At 40.6% G+C, this 22849-nt stretch overlaps 1 protein-coding gene across 2 annotated transcripts in view; it reads right to left on the minus strand.

Moving 5' to 3' along the window:
- The window catches only part of NCKAP1L (NCK associated protein 1 like), a 1498172-nt gene that overhangs the window by 893587 nt on the left and 581736 nt on the right, over positions 1-22849 (minus strand). For both annotated transcript variants that reach the window (XM_044083976.1, XM_044083975.1), the window contains one exon: positions 13154-13235. In XM_044083976.1, the coding sequence (XP_043939911.1) occupies positions 13154-13235 (82 nt within the window). The remainder of the gene's footprint in view (positions 1-13153; positions 13236-22849) is intronic.

A 22849-nucleotide genomic window follows, 5' to 3' on the forward strand; every position in this document is an offset into this window, starting at 1 on the left:
ATAACTCCTGAATTCCCCAAAAATGGAAAATAAAAACCACCACTCCTGTTGTTAACTACTTCAGCATAAATAAGTTGTATAAAGAAAACTGGGTACTCTTTCTTATAATAAAGAAATGAAATAATCCAATTTAGTAATTAATAACACGACAATTGGATATCATCCAGGCTAAATTAACCATGTTTACCCTTTAACAAGGCTTTGATATGCAACTAAGAATTTTTTAAAGTATTTTTCTATAAATGCTGGACCTAAAATATTTACTAGCCATATCTTTATCAATAAAAACACTTCAAAGTAACTTGTCTCCTTCACAGATGAAAGATGAGTGAATTTCAAAAATTTGCTAGTACAATTGATATAAACAATGCATTCATCTCCATCCAAAAACGGAAAATGCCATCTAAAAAACATTAATATATGCTATAAGAATTCACACAATTGGATGCAAAAACAAATCTAGACTCCATAATTACATAATGATATAAGCATAAATGGGGTTGCATGCCACACAATTGCTACCCTTGAGTTATATAGAAATATTATCCATCCAAAAAAGTAATTATTATGCATAGTCAATTCTACAAAAGCCATAACCACCTCAGGTTCACCATTACTCAAAAATTCACTTTCATTATTTAGATTCCTGTTTATGCAAGTTAAAAATGCCAAGAATATTTTAACAAATGTAGATGTAAATTCTTAAAAGGTTTTAGCAGTGTCAAGATGGCACAACGCCACACCAAAGAGTGTTCTAGCCACACAGCAAGAGGTTCCCTGGTTTGATTCTCATCTGGGGTGGCTTTTGTGCGGAATCTGCATGCCCTTCCTGTGTTCATGTGTGTTTCTTCCAGGTGCTCCAGTTTCCTCCCACATTCCAAAGACATGCAGTAAGTGGACTGACTACTGTAAATTGGCCATAGGTGTGAGTATGTGTGCAAGTCTGTGGTGTGGATGAACTACTGTGGCAGAGCTAGCCACCCAGTGTTGTAAATATTGGCTCTAGATGATTGTCACCAGTGAATTGACATTATAACCCAATGGGAAAAAAGGGTTATGGATGGATGGATTGTAATAGAGTGTCAATATACAATGTCAGAGGCTTAGTTTTTGATCCTCCCACATCAGCAATTGGTTGCAGTGGTGGATCATACATCTTTTTATGTATTTTCACTGTGTACTGAAATTTTTTGGTATTTGAGGATTTTGATCCAGTAAAAAGGAAAGTTCAGAGTAATCATCTGACATACGAAGTTCAGAGTAATCTGACTAACATAACATAGCATTTGAAAATAGTCAATATACCCATATTTACTTCATTTAAAGAAGAAACTGTATATACAGTGTCATTCTATAATGCATACAATTTGTTCAAATAATTACCAGATTAACAGTTGTGGTTCTGTTTTTTTTTTCATAGGTAAGTACTAGGCTATCTGCCCATGGGCATTTATAAGCCTATCCACAGAGTGATGACTTTCGCCTTCCCATTAGATTAGTAACCTGGGCCTCTATCAACAGGGCTCCTGAAGTGATCCCAGGGTAGAACTTACGATTACCCATCCACTCATCAAGATTTCTCTTGAAGAGGGTCGGAGAGGAGCTCTGTCGAATATGGATTGGGATTCTATTCCAGAGTGTGGGGAGTCGCTGGGACAGGAATCTATCCCTCCAGCATGTCCTGTTTTTTTGTACATAGGTTCAAGTCACTAGAATGAGTGGTTCTGAGGGATCTCGTTTTTTTGAGGGGAAGCATGTCCATTAGTTCAGGGTTTGACATGGCCCTATAGGTCAGGCATAGGTCACCTCTGAGCAGACGGTAAGTGACTGAGAAGAGCTGGAGCTTTTTTAGTCGTGCTTCATAGGGTAATTGTTTAAGGCCCTTAATCCTCTTAGTGAAGTACTTCTGTGGTCTTTCTAGTTGTTGCTGGTGTCTAGTGAGGTACATCCCAAATGGGGCATTGTACTCTATTATGGGCCTAATGAGTGAGGAGTAAAGGGGCACAATCACCTCATTGGATCTGGATGAGAAACCCTTTGTGATCAGGTGTGCCACATAGAAGGATTTCCTGACCATTTTGGCTATGTGGTTATCAAAGGAGAGCATGTTATCTACTTGGGTACCCAGGTCCCTAATTACTTCTTCTGTACTTAGTGGATTCCCATCTATGTGGTAGTTTGTAGATACTTTGTTTTTCCGAAATGGGATTACTATGCATTTTTAGCTTGAGGCCGTGACTTTGACACCAGGTGTTTGTCTCTGTGAAACCCTTTTGCAGGATGTCTGTGTCAGCTGGTGAGTCAATTATTGCACCCAATTTACAGTCATCTGCGAAGTTGGTTAGCCACAGTCCCACCGCCTTTGCCTGTACTTCGGAGAAATATATACCGAACAGCAGGGGTCCCAGGACTGAGCCCTGTGGGACTTTGCTTGTGACTGGTTTAGAGTCAGACATGGCGCCTGCCAGTCTTACCATGTGGGTTCTGTCTGAGACCCAATTGGCAACCCATCTCGTGACATGGGGGTTGATATTTAAACTGGTGAGTTTGTCTATGATTCCTGAGTGTGGGATGGTGTTGAACGCCTTAGCGAGGTCCGGATATGCTGTGTGGACCACCTTCCCTTCATCTATGGCCTTGGTGACTGTTTCGAAGAAGTCGACCAAGTTCAGGAGGCAAGATCTGCCTTTAACAAAGCCGAACTGGGTGGGGTCCAGTGTCTGGAGGTTCCCAATGTCCCTGTTAATGAGCTCCATGATAATGCGTTCCATAGCTTTGCAGACCAGGGTCAGTTGTGGCACCACCTTTGTGGAGTGGTACGACTGTTGCTGTACGCCATTGTTCCGGTACATAGCCTGTAGAGAGGCTGAGTTTGAATAGTGATTTGAGATGGGGGGTTAGTTCATTTTAAAACTCGTGTAAGACACAACCTGGGATAGCATCTGGTCCCATTGATGCTGTGTTTTTCGCCTTTGCAAGGGCTGTCTTTACTTGTGTGTCTGAGATATCTGGAGCGCCACATTCTTCTGGGATGGGTGCTAGCCCCATTGGTGGAGAGGGGGTGGGGTGAAGTTTGCACTGAACTTGTCAGCCAGGATGTTGGCAATGTCAGTTAGTTCAGTGCATTTATGGTCATTATGCACTAGCTTGGAGCAGATCTGAGAATTTGCCCCTAGACTCTTGACATAGTTAAAGAAGGCCTTGTAGTTATCCTTAGAGTCATTGGCTATTTTTCTTTCGAAGTTGGCCTTGGATGATTTAATGAGGGAGCGCAGTTTTTTACTGATGTTAATCAGAAATGCCTTCTTATTTTGGGATTTTGTTCTATCTTGCAGGAGTTTCCTCCTTCTGTTGTAAAGTTTATTTATGGCTAGTGTCCATCAGACTGGCTTCCTCTTTTTTGAGGAGTTGGTCTTGGTTTTACTTGGGATGGCTTGGTCCATGCATTCTTGAAGGTGTTCATAGAATGCACTTGTAAACAATTCTGCCGATGGGTCATCATTTTCCATTTGATTGGGAGCTTTGAAACTTCCCACCTCGGTCTTGAGGAGTGTGAAGTTGGCTTTAGAGAAGTTTTTTACCTTGATTTCCTTTGCTGGGGGGGGGGGGGTCGGGATGTGGATGTCCAGTGTGATTAGTTTGTGATCTGATCTTAGCAATGACGAGTTTACCTCAGGTGTGGAACATAGATTCCCCATGTTGGTGATGACCAGGTCCAGTATGTTGTCACCTCTTGTGGGAGTGGTGACCAGCTGTTCAAGGGCGTTTAAGTTTATAAACTCAAGGAAGCATTGGGCTAGGGCATTTGACCTTGAGTAGTTTTCCCAGTCAATGTTTGGATAGTTGAAGTCACCCAGTAGCATGGTGTTGGGTAGAATTTTCATACTTTCTAATGTTCTCAGGAATGCTGCATGAGGGTCCTGAGACAAGGTGGGAGATCTGTAGCAAGCTATAAATTGAACAGTCAATTTACCCGCTGTCAATTGCACTTGGATGGTCTCAGATTCCTTGTGCTGTGTTACTAACTTGGAGGTGTGGGTGTTCTTGATGAATATGGACACACCCCCTCCTTTTGTGTTCCGGTCCTGGTTTTGAGACCTAAAGGTATGGTAGGAGTTATAGCCTGGTAGTGCTGGGGTGCTCTCTGGAGTCTTGAACCAGGTTTCTGTCACTGCACATATGTCGATTTCTTCCATACTAAGGAGAGCCTTGAGTGCGTGCATTTTGAGGTTTAGACTTCTGGTGCTGAGCAGCATTACCCTCAGTTTTTGTTTATTATTGTTGTTTATGGTGGTGGGTTTGTCTTTTGAGCCTTGCCTAAAAAAGGCAGTATTGGGGCGGCAAGAGTCTTGGCCAGTATTCAAAAGCCCAGGGGCGACAGGTGCAAGCCGTCTCTGGCAAAGCAACGTGGCTTGTCAAGCATGTCATCCCAGGCTGACAAGTACTGGATCCCCTTTGAATGACACCAGTAGTTTAACCAATTGTTGAAACTGATCATTTTTTCTTCATATGCTGGCATCATTTTGGGTGATGGCAGGATGCTACTCAGAGTCAGAATCATACCAGCCTGGGCTACATGGTCAGAGAACTCCTCCATGTCTCTTCATGTAGTCCAGGGAGGTACGTCTCAGGTCATTTACGCCAACATGTACAATGGCAGAGTCATATTTGTACTTGTTCTGGAGTGACTTGAGTGCATGTGTTATGTGGTGGATTCTGACACCCAACAGGCAGCTTATGGTAACCTTCTCCTTTTTCAGTCTAATGAGTGGGACGTCTGTGTGCCTGATGATAGAATCACCGATTACTAGTGCGTTAGGTGTGTTATTTAGCCTTAAGGGCTGTTTCTGCTTGGCACACTGATGTTGTGACGTATGTGTTACCTGGTTTCTGTTGTGGGGTGGGGGTTGCTTGGGTGTATGCTTAGGAGGTCTCTGTTGTTTAGGCAGGTTCTTATTTAGAGCCTTCAAGTATGTTTTTGCGTGTTTCTGAGGGTTGTTTTCTGGTGCAGCTATGGCTGGTCTATGTGAGTCTGGTAATGTGGTGCTAGTGTTGCCCTTCTCCTTGTGACTGGTTGATCCAGTTGTGGGTTGAGAGAGCTTAGCCTCCAATTTGGCTGTGTAGCTGCATCTCTCACATATGTTTGTGTTGGTTGGGAGGAGGAGGGGGTTGTCTGTGTACATGAGGCAATTGTAACATTGCCTCAGGATGACCAGATTCACCAGCTGGACTGGAGAGCACACCTGAAGCTGTCCCTTGAACATGCCTTAATAGATGGTTGGGACTGTATTGCTGATTGGATGAGTAAAGAGCCTTAAACTTCCTCAGTATAGGGCTGAAGTGCAAGCTGTAAGCTAGTGCTAGTTTTAGTGAGTTTTAGTAAGTGCCAGTCTTAAATTGCCTTATTTCTAGTGCTGGGTTGAAGTGTTTCAAGTTTCATGGGAAAAACTGAAGTGCAGACTTCGTGGAGCCTGGAATAGTTTAACCGCAGCTAAACAGTGCTGCGCAAACCCGCGCAAAACCGCGCTAAGCGTTTTTTATACCAGGGAGATCAAAAAGGATAGAAATTAACCCAAAATGGCCAATGAGCTACAAGTTGCTGGGCTGGGACTACTCCTACAGGGACAGATAGGCTGCTCAGAGTTCCCTCTCTCACAGTGAACAAGGAAGCCACCTAATTATCCAAGTATGATATGGGCAACACAGGAACCTTTACCACAGTCCTGGATTCAGCTCATTCCTATGTACCCACTTATCCAGTTTATCTAATTCAGGGTCACAGAAGAACTGGAATCATTCCTGACACTAGTTAGTTAGTTAGTTAATCATTTGTTTACCAGGAAAGTCTGACTTGGAATGAGCCAATTGTCAGTGGAGGCCCGGAAGGGAACACACCAGACGCATGTCTTTTTGAATGGATAGATGGATGGATTCTGCCTTAGAACCAAAAAGAAAATATTTGTCTAAGGGGGCATCCAGAAGTCTGGATGTTACATGTTCAGGAAGGGACTGCTTCCTCAGCTAGGCTTGTCTTCTAATGATGAATCGTGTAGCTTTCCTAAGTTACGGCTGACATTAAAGGTGTATAATGCCACAAGGAGCAGTTTTTACATTATAAACAACACTAAACAACTTATTGGACCTCTAGTCCATCTGAACTACATGTTTGAGACTTTGGAGGAAATGATAGCATCCACTGAAAGCTCAGATGTACTGAGGGAAGATATGTTCACTCCATACAAAATCTACCCCAACCAAGAACTGAAAAGGAGAATGAACTACTGTGAGGCAGCAATGCTGTCCTCTATTCCATCTTTGTCACTTGTATTACTTTGTATTTCCATTTAGTTATACACTTGCCACTTTCCTAAGTTATGGCTGAAAAAGGACTGTAATATATTGCCCCATCTATTTGTTAAACAAACAACTAAATAAGCGTCTAAGTTCAATCAAAAATGAAATGATTATGTCTGAGTAATATGGATTCCCCTCATTTATTCGAAACCTGATTGCTGATTTTCACTTTGCCCATTTTTGCCTATCACTACTCCCAGATGCCACATTTGTGGGCTTTAATGTAGTCTGGTAAGTGTACCCTAAGACTGCAGGATATCACAGAAAGAGCAAGACATAATTCTTGTGTTCTAGCTGACGGCTCTTTACATGTTGTGTGCTTGAGCAACTAGTTTTGTGTAATTGTTGTCATGTAATTGGGTTTAGGGCAACTTAGTTGAGGAATGGTAGTGTACCTTACAAACTAATATTGATGTTCTTTCAGTTTCACTGTTGCAGTCCCGACTTGCAGGATTTCCTGCTGTGGAAGCTCTTGGCAAGCCCAACTACCATAGCATATTCACCCCTCCTTCAGAATCCTGCAGATGCCCTATCCAACAGCACTAAGTTTGGATATAAAGGGAATCGGACAGCACAATTACCCATTTGGAGTCTGATGTACTTCTGGGTCTCTCTACTTCCTTACAAGCTGAAGGACTTAGCTTGTTGGTTGGATTCAGGACCACTTCATAGGCTCCAGCTTCCAATGATCTATCTAAAACTGATGATGGCTCTTCACGTTGTCAGGAGATCACCTCTGCTTACTACTCGTGAGATTCAGTTGATCCAAGTACTAGAGCAGAGGTTGGCCTTAGGTCAGAACCTAAGAATCCCCACAAAAATGCTACACCCACCGTACCTCTGTCTAGACTGACAGATTCCCACTCTCAAGCCTACCAACAAGACCTAGTGATACTGGCTGATGATTTTATTTCCTTGGTTAGATCTAGATGCTTCCTTCCACCTGAAACATTCCCAGGTAAAACAGAGAGGGATGCCCCACCACAAGAATATTCTGACTCATTTGACTAAAAGGATGATTTGCATCATGATGAATCCACCTTTGAAGATGATGCATCAATTGCTTCCTATGGGGATTCTGACTCTGAGGAGAGCCTTGCCTCAGACTCTATCCACCCAAGGATATTTCCTTTGGGGAAACATTGCATACCCCGATGGAGCACTTCAAATGGGAAGCTTAGGACTACCCCCAATCCAAAGAGAGGATTAGTGAATTTCTTAATCTCCATGAGCATAAACCCCTTGCCATTCGCCCAGTCTTATAGATGGTAGACATATTCCTAGATTCTTCTTTGCAACCTGACTTTCTGCTACCTGCCCCTTAAAAACCTGACAGATTTTACACAGTTCTAATTCCAACAAACACCTTTTTAAGAACCATGTGGCAGATCCTGAAGTAGTGACTCCATACCCTAAAGGAGCAAATGTTAGATCTTACAAAAAAAATTTGCCTACAGTTTGGTCTAGACAGGTTTGGAAAGAAAGTCCCCACCTTTGCTACCCTTGTCATGAGGGCTTGGTAGTTTCATGTGGTGAGGCACCAGAAAACTATTCTTGACCAGATGGAACAAACTGATGGAGACTGAAAATAAGGGCCTCTCAAAAGAATTAGTGGTGCTATGCAACTCCTGCTCTCATGTAGCTAAACACACTCTGCACTTGCAATATGATACCTTGGAAACCTCCAGCAGGGCAGCATCCACATCATCCATCATTAGAAGACATACTTGGCTGAGGGAGCAGTCCCTTCCTGAACATGTCAAATCCAGTCTTATGGATGCCCCTTAGACAAAGATTTTCTTTTTGTTCCTAAGGCAGAAAATGTCCTTAAGAAAATGGAGGCTAAGGCCATGTCCATGCAAACTTGCTTCAGGTCCAACCTCCTCTTTCAGCTGGAATTACCCTACAAAAGATTGTTTTTTTCCAGCCCTCCAGTCTAGGCCTTGGCAAAGGAAACCTCATAGGTAAAGGAGGCAAGGACAGCACCAGGGGCCAAGACAGTGGCAAACAGACCCCAAAAGGCCTGGGGAATCATATACCCAGGGACCTAGCAGGGAGCAGTCATAACTCTTGCATGGTAATCCCTTCCTTCTTCCCCCACCCCACCCCCAAGCTTGGGGGAGTGTCACTATTCTAAAAGAACTGTACTCTCATTACCAGGGATCTATGTGTGCTAATCATTCAAAGAGATTACAAGCTCAAGTTTGAAAAACCCTTGATTTACTCAGGCTTCCCAGACATTCCTCCAAACCAAAAGAGAGAGGCCTTTACCCAAATACAGCTTCTCTATGCTCAAGGCTCTGTGGAACCAGTACCAAAATCCTTACAAGGAAAAGGTTTTTACTCCAGACTTTTCCTAGTTCCCAGAAAAGAAGGTACCTGGAGGCCAATACTAGACTTGTCAAGGCTCAGCAGATTCTTACAGGTCCCAAAATTCAAAATGCTAACTCTGCAAAAACTAGTACCCATGATTTGCCCCTGTGCTTCATAGTAACCTTTGATTTAAAAATGCATACCTCCATATCCCCACAGAGAAATCATACAGAAGATTATTATGCTTCAGAGCAGGTATGAGGCAGTATAAATTCTATGCTGTGCCCTTTGGCTTGTCTACTGCACCCAGGGTCTTCACAAAATGCCTAGGCCTCATGATAGTCTTCTGCAGAACAAAGGGAATTCAGATTTACCTTTACTTAGATGATTGCCTCAGTTGGGGAACAAGCCTAGAAAAACTCAAAGCAACCATATATACTTTATATCCAAAACTTATTAACCTCAGTGGGGTTCACCATTAATACAAAAAGTTCCCAAACAAACCCTTACCTTTCTAACCCTGTACTTGAAAAGATTCCTGACAAGAAATACCTCACAGCCAGAGAGTATCTCAGGGCCCTGGAATATATGGCCTTTTGCACTCCCATGAACCCCCTAGACAGAGTACATATGAGAAAACTACAATTGTGTCTCAAAAATGTGTGATGCCACAATTCACAGTCTCTCATCTTTAGAATAAAACTGCTTCCTTGCCTCAGAAAGAGTTTGCCTGATGGGCCCAAGCATGCACTCTCAATCCAGGCCTTCTCTTCATGTTCACCCCTCAGGACCAAACTCTGACAACATATACATCATAAATAGCCTGCAGAGCCCACTCTAACAGCTTCCAGACCCAAGGCAGATGGGACTCCAAGTTCAAAAACAAATAGATCAACCTAAAAGAAGTAATAGAAGTCCAAAATGGCCCAGTTGCCTTCCAAAAAAAAAATGGAAACCTTGAGTCCTCCTGGTGAAGACAGACAATACCACAGTTATGTGGTATATGAACAAATGGGAGGGGGGACCCACTCTTACCCCATTCGGACCTTTGGGAAACAGCAACTCCCTAGGGCTGCACCTTATGGCACAGTATTGACCAAAAAAACAGTCAACTAGTATCTCACCTCTGCAGGAGCCTTTCAGATCCCCATGAGTGGGAACTGCATCAGAAATTATTTCTCAGCATAGCCAAAAAATGGGGTGTACCACAGATGCACCTTTTTGCCACCAAAGAAAATGCTGACTTGAAAAAGTTTTTCTTCAGAAAAAAAATGAAGTCAGCCTGTAAGACAGACACCTTTTCTTTTCCTTAGACAGGGCTATTCCTCTGTGTCTTCCCCCTAGTACCACTGCTGCCTAGGGTATTGATGAAATAAGGGAAGAGGAGCCAAGGGTAATTCTGATAGCCACAAATTGGTTGATGCACTGGTACCCCCTATTACTCAGTCTAACCAACAGATATCCCTGGCAGCTGTCGTAGAGAGTGGACCTGCTAAGGCAGAACAGGGATACAATAATACACCCTAACCTGCACACACTAACATAGACAGCTTGGATGACACCTTGATTCAAAGTGAGGGGTTGCTCCTTGACAAGCAGGTCTTGGACATTCTAAAAGGTACCAAAAGACCTAGCACTAAGAAGTCTTAGTCCACCAAATGGAAAAGATTCATTCTTTGGTGTAGACAAAGGGGACCCCATCAAGCTCAGACCCCTTTCATCCTGTCACTGTTATCCTGCCTTTTGAAAAAGGTCTTTCCTACCCCTGTATAAAAATCCATGCTTCAGCTATTTCCACCTATCTGCCTTTTCAACATCCTCTCTATACACATCCCATTATGAAACAGTTTCTGAGAGGAGTTGTCCTCATTAGACCTTCCATAAAACCTCCTGTTCCTCCTTGGGACCTCAAGTTAATTCTGGAAAAGGTCACCCTTTGAACCCAGAGGCTTCTGCTTATAGAAAATTCCTGAGCTGAAAGACAGCCTTTCTACTAGCCATTACCTCAGCCAGAAGGGTGTCAGAGCTTCAGATCCATCATTTATGCTTCAGGTGGTAACAGAGACCTCTTTAAACCAGACTATGCACTTACCTAAATTCTTTAAACCAGACTATGCACTTACCTACATTTTTTAAACCAGACTATGCACTTACCTACATTCTTTAAACCAGACTATGCACTTACCTACATTCTTTAAACCAGACTATGCACTTACCTACATTCTTTAAACCAGACTATGCACTTACCTACATTCTTTAAACCAGACTATGCACTTACCTACATTCTTTAAACCAGACTATGCACTTACCTACATTCTTTAAACCAGACTATGCGCTTACCTACATTCTTTAAACCAGTCTATGCACTTACCAACATTCTTTAAATCAGACTATGCACTTTAAACCAGACTATGCACTTACCTACATTTTTTCCTAATCAAGGAGAGAAGGGGTCCTTCATTCTTTGGATGTGAATAGGCAACTGCATTACTACTTGGACAGAATCAAAAATGTCAGGAAATCAGACCAACTTTTTGTGGCCTTTCCAGTAGCTCTAGGAGAAATCAGTTTCTAAACAAACTATTTCCAAATGGATCTGCCACTGTATCTCCTTTTGCTATAGCCATCATAGTAAGAAGCCTCCTGATGCTGTTAGGACACATTCCACCAGGGCTACAGCTTTCTTTACTCCTTCTTAAAGGGGTGGCCATGAAGGACATTTGGAAGCAGCTACTTGGTCCTCTGTTCATACCTTCATGAAACATTACCATCTTTCTTGTTGTTGTGTCTTTCAGCTTTTCCCGGTTAGGGGTCACCACAGTGGAACTCCGGTCTGCTAATAATTGGCAGTAGATTTTTACATGCCGAGTTGCCAGCTCTGACGCACAACCTTCAATGAAGGTACGCCCATTCACGCAAGTCTCCACGCGGGAGACGCTCTAGCTGAGAATCGAACCGGACAGCATCTTACTGTGAGGCGACAACACTACCGCAGCACCACCATCGCAGTGAAACATTACCATCTTCCTAACTTTTCCAATTACAGAACAGGATTTGCCACTGGCATTCTACAGGGCATCATTGCCTCCCCTTAATCCTGTATTTTAGCTTTGGGAATCATCTCCCAGCTCAGGACTGCAACAGTGAAACACAAAGAATATAGTACAGTTTTGTACACTTACCATAAATGTAGCTTTCCTTTCTGGCCTACGAGATAGGCTAGGGCATTCACCTTCTCAATCAGGGTGACACACTTTCTCCTTCACACTTATTCTGGAATCAAGGGTCCCAGACTCCTGACCTCAAGGCTATACTGAGGGGCTTCTACTTATTAGGGGCAAGAAAGTACTGAGGTCATGGCACCAGCCAACTCACTTTATACGCAAACAAAGTGACATTGCATAGGGTGTCCTTTGTCTTCTTTAGGAGGGCAAAATATTCTCTAGTAGTCAGGCTGGGCAAGGGCTTGCATGATAGGAAATCCCACAAGTCAAGACTGCAACAGCAAATATGCTTCAATATTTACATTTATGGTAAATGTATACAGCTGTACTTTTTTTTTTTTTTTTACTGACATTTGTGCCTTAAAAGACATCTGTAATTATAACTGCTCTCTTCCCTAACATGAACTTTTGTTTTTGATGGCACTGGCCTACTGTCATACCTTTTTTTCTAAAGAACAATTACTTTCACAAAACTATAAGCTAAATGTGTGTTCTTTTAAAATGTGCAGCTGAACAAGTTTATTTTTTGGACCTCTTCCTGATCACGTACAGTGTTGCTACCTCTCTCATGTAGTAAAATATAACACACTAATTGAGCAACACATTGATCAGTCAAATAACAGTACATATCCTAATGGCTTATGATTAATTTCTTGGTATTCTACTTTTTCTTTCATTCAATTGTTTTCAACAGCCTCATGTAAAATAATATGTCAGACAAGTCAGATAATCAGCCTACCACCAGCCAATTTTTTTAAAAAAAACGTATAAACCATATAGTTCTACCTCTCCAGTTCATCATGAAATCTATCCTAACAAGTAAAATTATCAAAAAGAAAAAAAATGGAAACAGTATTACACTATCCACATAATTTTTACAAATTAATAAGAAATGGATACATAAAAAATTAAGGAAGAGCAATGATGGAAAAATGAGGACTGATAATCACTTAAACAGCTTTATGCCAGTTGGCACTGTAAATGTTCTGCCCAAGAACTTTTGTTGAGAAATATGCTATCCACAGAAAATATGCTAAGAGCCTGCAGTTTCTCTAGGGAACAGAGTTCAAAGCAAAGATGTTCCAATTTCTGAAGATATGTCAGAATATTCTTACAACTGTTATAGTCAGGACATGCACTGTACTCTTTGGATCCAGTTGATAAAGGTTACAGGACTGCTTTTCAACTGAAATAATACCTACTTCAGCCCCAGAAGCCTACTGGGAGCCTTGCTAGCAGTATTTTGCTTCTCAGTTGCTCACCTTGTTTGAGACTGAGTGAAGACAGAGTTCTCACAAAGGAAGACATGATGACAGATTCTTCTTCTGGACACACTGACAGATTCTGCAAACAGAAAACAAAGCAGTTGAAAAACGATTTGCACTTACCCATGCGTAACTTGCAAGCATGCTTGCTTAGTGGGTACAGTAGAATAGTTATTTTTTTTCTTTTCATATTAAAAAGGGTTTACGGCTGTTGTAATTTGTAGATATTAACATTAAAGTTAATTTCTAAACTAAAGTACCTCAAATACTGTGGAAAAACTAAAGCACCGGCAAGAATACTCCAAACATCTGCACTGCCCACAGCTGAAAATGCATAAATTATGCAAGATCTTTCATAAAAAGGTATTAGTTTATGTTTGTCAGTCAATGCACTTGTTTCCTAAGTGCCACTCCAGTCATGCTACTCTTAAGGAGTGTGTGCATGTGTGTGTGGGGTATGTGTGTGTATGTGTGTGGGGTATAGACTGTGTGGGCATGTGTGTGTGTGTGTGTTTGTGGGCGTGCGTGTGTGTGTGTGTGTGTGTGGGTGTGTGCGTGTGTGTGTGTGTGTGTGTGTGTGTGTGTGTGTGTGTGTGTGTGTGTGTGTGTGTGTATGTGTATGTGTGTATGTGTATGTGTGTGTGTGTGTGTGTGTGTGTGTGTGTGTGTGTGTGTATAGGGTTGATGGTGCATACATGTGTGTGTGCAAGTGTGAGTGGCTAGAAGGTGTGCGCACATGTGTTTATGTGTATGTGGGGGGTGGTAGAGGGTATATGCACATATCTGTATGTCTGTGTGTGTATATGTGTGTTGGGGGTGTAAAGGATATGTGCATATGTGGGGGGTACAGGATGTGTGTATGTGTGTATATGTATGTTTGTGAGGGCAGAAGGTGTATGTAGTATGTCTGTGTGTGGGGGGCAGGGTGTATGCATGTGTATGGGCACATGTGTGTGGAGGACGTAGACAGTGTGTGCATGTGCATATGTGTGAATGTGGGATGGTAGAGGGCATGTGTGAATATCAGTGTGAGTGTGTGTGTATGTGTGTGTGGGGGGTGCTAGGTGTGTGAACATGAGTGTGGGGTACAGGGTGTGTGCATATGTGTTTGTGGAGGATAGAGGGTGTGTGCATGTCTGTATGTGTGTATATTTGTAGGGGGGAGATGTTGTGTGCAGTATGTCTGTGTGCAGCGGGGAAGCAGGGTGTATGCATGTGTATGTATGTGGAGGAGGTAGAGAGAGAGAGTGTGTGCGCACACATGTATGTGTGTGAGTGTGTGCGTGTGTGTGCGCGCGCATGTCTGTGTGTATGGGTGAATGTGGGATGGGACAGGGTGTGTGTTCGTTAGTTTGAGGGGGTGCAGGGTGTGGGCATATGTGTTTGTAGGGGACAGAGACTGTGTGCATGTGTGTATGTATAGGGTTAGAAGGTATTTGCATATTTGTGTGCGTGTGTGTGTGTGTGTGTGTGTGTGTGTGTGTGTGTGTGTGTGTGTGTGTGTGTGTGTGTGTGTGTGTATATGTGTGTCTGTGCACATTAATTGAAGTGGCTTGCAAACTATATGATGAAATCTTAGCAGGAAATACCATATACACCAGGTTCAATGTACCAGATCAGGTTCTAAAAGCATGTGTTAGATTCCTGCAGTTTTAATTCAGTAAGCAAATGCAAGCACCACTATGAGCCAACCATACTGAAGTAGTTGAAATGACTAGATTTTTAACAAACAAAACAGCCACTCTGAAACCTCTGCTCATTTTTTAAATAAAAGGTGGCAATGTAAAACACAAGTTTAAGATAATGTTTCAGGCACAAAATACACATTCTCAAGTTGTAAAATTAATAAGGAATTGCAAGAGATTTATCGTTGCCTGACAGAACTGCAATTGCAAAGCCTCCGCAACAGGCAAACCAGTAGTTTCAGTATAACATGTCACACTTTTTTTTTTTTTTTTTTTTGCAGGATGCTGCACCCTACCTCCCTGCTACTTATATATACAACTCCAACCAAGATCTCTCTATCTTGGGGAAAAAGGAAATCCACAAAATAAAGCAATCTTGATCTTCAATGCAATATCCTTGGAGTCGCACAATATGGATCGACAATAAGACAGTCATTATTATTATAGTGCATTTAAGCCTGACACCTCAAAAATCACTATTTGTATCAGAAAGAAGTAAATAGATTGTATTCTGAAGGGTCTCATTAAACTTCTATATGACACATTTCTTTTTCACTTGTGTTTGTGTATACACATACAACGTAGGGATTTCTTAAGTAATCAAGCAGTCAATAAGGTCTTAATTTCTTATTTGGAAAAGATAGCCTGGTAGCAGAATATGTACGGAGCACTGCAGAATAAAGAAGCTTAGTAAAGAGCTTGGGGTATAACATGGATGTCTGGTTGCATGTTCCTTAAAGTCTCAGGCATATAGGGTTAACAGACAATATCAGCATGAGCATAGATGCGAAGTACTAAACTCGATGTAGTAACAAAGGTAGCGTGCTACAATGCAAATCAAGATTGGCGTACAGTGAAATCCTTTGAGGTAAAATGGCACCCCTGAGTGTGATTTATATGCACAACTTTTACTAGAATTTCATGAAATTTCTACTATGAGCTACTACAGAGGAACATACATATAGTCTTATGTTTGTTTGTGTCTTTCGGCTTTTCCCGGTTAGGGGTCGCCACAGCAGAACTCCGGTCCACTAATGATTGGTAATTGATTTTTACGTGCCGAGTTACCAGCCCTGATGCACAACCTTCAATGAAGGTACGCCCATTCACGCATGTCTCCACTCAGAAGACGCTCTAGCTGAGAATCGAACCGGACAGCGTCTTACTGTGAGGTGACAATGCTACCACAGCACCACCACCGCGGGAACATACATTTAGTCTTATACACATTTAAAATACAGTATTTCAGTTACAATCTGGCATTATACCTGATTCCATCGGGAGGGGGGGGGGGGGGCATCTCACATATTCTCAAAGGTAGGGTGAAACTAAATTCTCATTATATCAAAAATAAAATCAAAATGTTTCTTTAGACAGAACAAAATTTCTTTTCCTGCAAAAAAAGGTGAAGTCTAAACTCCATGTACTGAGAAAGGCAGAATGCTACCATGTAAATTAGATGCAGTACAATATTTGTAGGTAGAGCAGCATTATTGAGTGAATTTTGAATGCAAGTACTGTATTTTATTAAAATTCTGTTTAAATTATATTATGAACTAACACAGGAAAACTGACATATAGCTACCTATAAGTTAGAAAATGCAGTGTTTTGAATGATGTTTGGTGTAACAGTCACATTGTATCCCATTTCCTCCTAGGGGATACTACTTGACCTCTGCTCCAATGAGAAAGTGAAATTAAAGTCAATAATACATGAACACTATGTTCTTACTAGAAGTAAAACTATAAATATTTTTCCAGACAAGGTAACTGCATATAGCATGAGACCCAAACTCCATATATTAACAAAGGTAGTGTGTTGCTGTATAAATTATGACTGAGATGTGGTGAAATCCTTATGATTCTAAAGTACATTCATGAGTGCATTTGTTTCCAAATATCTTATTGGAATTCTCTGAAAATTTTAATTCATAACTGTCATGGAGACTGATGTATAGCTTCATACAAAAGGAGCAAATAAGTGCTTCAGAGTATTTTTGCTATCAAATTTTCACATTAAACATAGTTTCTAAATAGGGGATATTTGACCTACTGCATTATCAGCGTCTCGCCCTTGGAATTACTATCTTTTTTCAGCTTCAAGTTACTGTGGTTCCTTGTAGTGAAATCTTTTTCCTTTTTACAACTGTCTGATTACAGCACGCATGATGGCATGATCGCTGTGAGGATTTTCCAGATCTAGTACGAATTTTGGAACTGTGTATTTTCTGAAGCGGAGTTGGCATTTTTTATACCAAAAAGCAATCAAGGGGGGGTTGTATAATGACTCGTGGAGTAGCTGACGATTTGGCGAGCTAGCGGGAAGTTTTCTGCATTATCAGTGTCTCACCCTTGGAATTACTATGTTTTTTTCAGCTCTAAGGTACTGTGGCTTCTTGTATTGAAATCTTTTTCCTTTTTATAATTGTTGGATTACAGCACGCATGACGGCATGGTCGCTGTGAGGATTTTCCAGTTCTAATATGAATTTATCTTTCTTTTTGGAACTGTGTATTTTCTGAAGTGAAGTTGGCATTTTTTATACCAGGAAGCAATCAAGGGGCATTTGTATAATGACTGTATCCTTTTTACTTATAACGACATTGTATTATCTTTGTCTAACAGTTTAACCATATATGACAGTGTCGTATGTACATCTGTTTGGTCTACATTTTCATCGAGCTTGGACTCCACTTTTGATGGATTATCGAATATCATCAATTTCATATGTATGAGCAGTTATATCTGTTATTGGCTTGGTCCAAATTTTGAACCGTAGACTTTTTTTTGTTTTTTTGTTTTTTACCTTTATTGCATCATTTATTTAATTTACAATTGAACTGTAAGCAATTATTCTTTACAAATCCATTTAGTATGTAACATGGTTAAACACAAGAAAGGGGTGTTACTATTTTTTGAACAAGTTTACAAGGCATATGTTATTTAAGCATGTATTCATTTGTAATTCTACTGATGTTTAGAAGTATTTTTGCCAGTTCATTTGTTAGATATAGGCATCACTGTTCTGGTTTCGATTCATTCATAATATCTTGGGCTCATTCAAGGGCCTGTTGATATAAGTGTTTTGGCTTTTTATGTCCCCACTGGGATGTAAGTAATTTTGACCAACACTGGCCATTTAGTGCATACACATAAGCATTGTTACTTTATCATTTATTATATATTTTCTGACATTCCATAGTCTGATTACTTCAATGATTACATCTCCATGGCATATGTGAATACTATGTGTTATTATCAATCTCATTTCTAGAGATATTTTCTAACATATTGTTCTTTACATACCAGACAACCTAGGTCATTGTAAATATTTTTTTAATTATTTCTTGGTATTGTAATTAACTACACCAAGTTCTTTTAATTTGTGATTTGGTATTGACCCACACTGAATTCCAGACCCAGTTATTCAGTATTGTTGACTGATACAAGGATATAGGGCATTATATTTTGGGGTTAGGATATATCAATCCCTCATTGTAGAGATTTTCTATAATACCAATTTTTGGTCTGATTTCTCAGTACTATTTGAAGCTTTTTGGGTTGGTCCCTTGGTCTTCAATGAATGATCTGAGGTTTGTGTATGATTATTTGTTTTTTCTCTGGTTTGGTTTTTTATAACCACTATCATAATACCAGATACATCATTTTTATAACTTTGAGCTTCACCCTCAAAAATATATTTTTTTAGATATATAGGTATTATTTTCCCATTTTGCAGTTTAACAGGTTCACTACTGTCTGCTTTTTAATCTGGTAGCTTTTTAGTCAACTTCGGGTATAGGGACGTAGCACATTAGATTGGCTTGGCATTGGCCTGGCCTGTTGGCTATTATTGTCTCCTCACAATCTTTTTTGTATGGTCCTTGGGCATTGACGTGGCAATCTTTATCCTTTTAAGGTGAGGCCATCATTGTCAATTTTCCATTTGAGACATTCACATAAGAAAATTATTATATTGGAATCCTTCTGTTTTCCAATTATATTTTATACAAATATGGACCTATTCAGTTTAGTCTCTGGATTATCAGCAGACAGAAAGGCCCTCAGAGCATTCAGTCTTGGACCAACCATAACCAGTGGCAGTTCTAGTGACCCCTTGGGGCCTGAATCATCTTGTAATCTGGCCTTTGATAATCTTTACAAGCATTTGAAATCTTTAAGATCAAATGTATGGCAATCAAAACGTTTCAAGGCCTATATGGCTAAAGGCATCACCCCAAGGGGTCTTAGAATAAGAATACAACCTCATGTGCGGGAGCCTGATGAAGAGCTTAACAGCCAATGGGCAACCATACAAGAGCAAGCCACAATGTTATTTGGTGAAGCTCTGTCAAAATATCATGACAGAATAATTGATAAGGAAATCAATATAGTAACTGAACTTTGCAACACAGTACAAAAATTTGAGGGTGAAACATTTTTCAATAAATACCTAAACAAAGTGGCAAATGACCTCACAAGCCTTGAGGAGCAATTAAAATCTCATAAAATCAAAACGTTCCAACCGGACCAATTTGATTATCAAGGGGCCCACCCTTTCAGCAATCCTACCAAACATGTTAGATTCAACCCACATCCGGGCAAAACCCCCAAAAGAAAAAGATCTAGGTCTATTTTACGCAAAAGGTCTACAACTAATGGTTCATCTACTGACAATCCATCATCCTGCACTGATAGTGACATACTCCCGGTATCGGATTCACCCAACCCCAAGAGGGCTCAGGGTTTTGTCCCTTTAGGGGTAAATACAAACGAGGGGGGAGGAAACACAAGAAAAATCGAGAACATTCAAAGTCTGTTGCAACTGGTAACTCAGAAATAAATCAGAATGTATGGTCTAATGTTTTGAACTTATCCAATTTTGTTTTATCGCCAACTCAATTGTCCATCCTTAATAAAGATTTAACATTCATTCCTGGTTTTGTGGTATCTGAGGATGTCTTGGCACAAGACGTCATGTCTTTTTGTAGAACTCTTAACCTGAAGCTGCAGTATGGTGATGGGGCAGAATCATATAACAATGATAAATTTGTATATCACAAATCTAAATACCTTCCTCCAATGCACCCTATTGTACATTTATTTCAGAGCAGCATTCTCAAAGATCTGCACTATTCTGGCTCTGATGTTCGGTTCAAACCCAACAATCTGTCACTTAGTGAAAAACAGGCAATTCTTGAATTACAGCACAATAGGGACATTGTCATCATTTCTGCAGATAAAGGTGGGGCAGTTGTCATTATGAATTGGTCAGACTATGACAAGGAGGCTAGGAGGCAACTAGCAGATAGACGATATTATGCTGAAATGCCTTTCAATCCCACCCACAGGTTTAAGAAACAGATTGATGATTTTTTATCTAAGGCCAAGGATGCGGGCATCATCACCACTTCTGTGCTCCAACAACTTACCATTCAGGACTCTGCAAACCAATACATCTACTTTTTACCAAAAATATACAAGGATCCTGTCCATCCACCAGGCAGACCAATAGTTTCAGGCAGAGGGTACATTACCGAACCATTATCCATTTTCCTGACCAGATATTTAAAGTTTCTGTTATCATATGTTCGTTCCCGGCTACAGGATACCACCGAATTTCTAAAAATCATTTCAGATACCCAGTTGGAACCAGGTTGGCTAATGTGTACACTTGATGTACATGCTTTATATACTAATATACCACATCAGGTAGATTTGGAAGCCTTGACATATTGGCTCAACATGTCACACTTATATAATCCAGACTTTAACACTTTTCTTGTTGGTCTTGCAGAACATGTCCTTACCAATAACGTCTTCTTTTACCAGGATACCGGTTTTTGGCAGACCAAGGGCACAGCAATGGGGGCATCCTTTGCCCTCATAAATGCTGACCTCTTTATGGCTTTTATTGAGGACCAAATCATATATAACAGTAACATATATCTGGAGGAAATCGATATCTGGAGACGTTATTTGGATGATTGCTGGATGGTATGGAGGGCCGATATTGAGTATCTAACTGAATTCATCTCTTACTTGAATGACAACAAATGGGGTCTACAGTTCACAGCTAACTACCATGTAAGTACAATTACTTTTCTTGATGTTTTGATTAATAGACAACCTGATCATACTCTTAGTACACAGGTCTTCAGGAAGTACCCCGAATATAACACGGTCCTTCATGCATCAAGCTTTCATCCTCCACATATTGCCAGGAACATCCCGAAATCTCAATTCATACACAGGAGGCATATTTGTTCCCAGGAAGAAACTTTTCAAGAACATAGATGGGATCTTACAAACAGGTTCAGAGCCAGGGGATATCATATGGGACATGTTCTGCAAGCCAGAAACTGGGCCAATACATTACCAAGGCAGGAGCTGTTATCCGATAAATCACGGAACCATGATGAAGTACAGCTGATCAGGTTTGTAACAACATATGCCAGGAATTCAGATTTATTAATTAACAGGTTTCACAGACATTGGAATATTTTACAATGTGATCCAGAACTAGCCAATCTAATACCGGATAGATGCCTATTTTCATTTCGCAAAGGCAAAAATTTGGCATCATGTTTTAACCACTATAAACATATACATGACGCAGCACATACTCTGTCATCACAAACCACCTTGACCGGGGAACCCTTGGTTGGCTGCTTCACTTGTGGCCATTGCATTAATTGTGATAAAATTATGAAATCCAAACAATTTACAAATAGGAATTGTTCTAGGGTGTATGACATACAATTTTTTGCCAACTGCAGTAGTGATTGGCTAGTTTATTTGGCCACATGCAGTTGTCTATGTTGGTCAAACTTCTCGCCCTCTCAGGCTAAGAATTTCTGAACACATAAGTAATATTAAAAACAAAAAAGTTAATAATGCTCTGTACAAACACAGTCTAATACACAAAACTGCCAAATTTACTTTTACAGTTATTGACATGGTTAAGGGTAATAAAACTGGATGGCATTCAATTTTAGACTCAAAAGAAAAGAAATGGATTGTAAAACTAGGTGGATTGTTTCCACCTGGTCTTAATGAGCAATTCTGAAGATGAGCCAATGGTATGACAGCTGTATGTATATAATTGTAGCATCTGATAGTTTTGTTTCACACTGAAGAAGGTTGTGTGTTGTTGCCAGCCGAAACCGGTCTGGTTATCTGTTCTTATGTTACTTTTTTAATTATAAAGCATCTTTGATCACAGTTTTCTGGCTCCGTTTGTTTCTTTGGATTTTACTATAATTTGGTGCCGTGCAATTGCCGTCGTGCAGGAGGTCTGTTTTGAGTGTTACATTGTTTGTACTATGTCAAAGTAAAAATGTCACGGTATGAAATGGCTAAAGTAAAAGCATCAAATTCATCACTAAGCTGCACTGAAATTGATAAGGTTAAAATAGCAATTTTAGGTCGATTTTGTAATTGGACATTCTTCCTACTGCATGAATGTTTCTTAATGATATGTCAAAGATAAATTAAAATACTTCATGAGAGTCAGAAAGAAAATCACTGCTGGTAGGTAGGTTATCATGATGGTCAGAAAATCTGTTTCAGAGTCAGCTATAGCCATAATTAGAAAGATCTCATTATTGGCTCAGTATGTCTCAAGATTACACTGTATCAACACTATCACTGTCAGATGTCATGCATCACATTGGAAAAGGTACCCCTAAACTCCAAGTGAGCATAACCAGACAAACACACACACATTCAGCAGACAAGGTCCCCCACTGTCAAATACATTCAAGGACACTATCATCCTTTCACTCGCATGCTCTGACAAAAACACATGTATATAGACTCTTGATTCCCTACCCAAACCCCCTAGTGCAACCACCCAAATACAAACATGCATACACAGACACATAAAAATGCACAAGTTCATGTAACTTCATTTATGCCCCTAAAGACACACACACACACACACACACACACACACACACACACACACACACACACACACACACACACACACATATATATATATTAG

This window comes from Protopterus annectens, chromosome 9.part0 (genome assembly GCF_019279795.1).
Source record: "Protopterus annectens isolate FY-2018-M chromosome 9.part0, PAN1.0, whole genome shotgun sequence".
Lineage (NCBI taxonomy): Eukaryota > Metazoa > Chordata > Ceratodontiformes > Protopteridae > Protopterus > Protopterus annectens.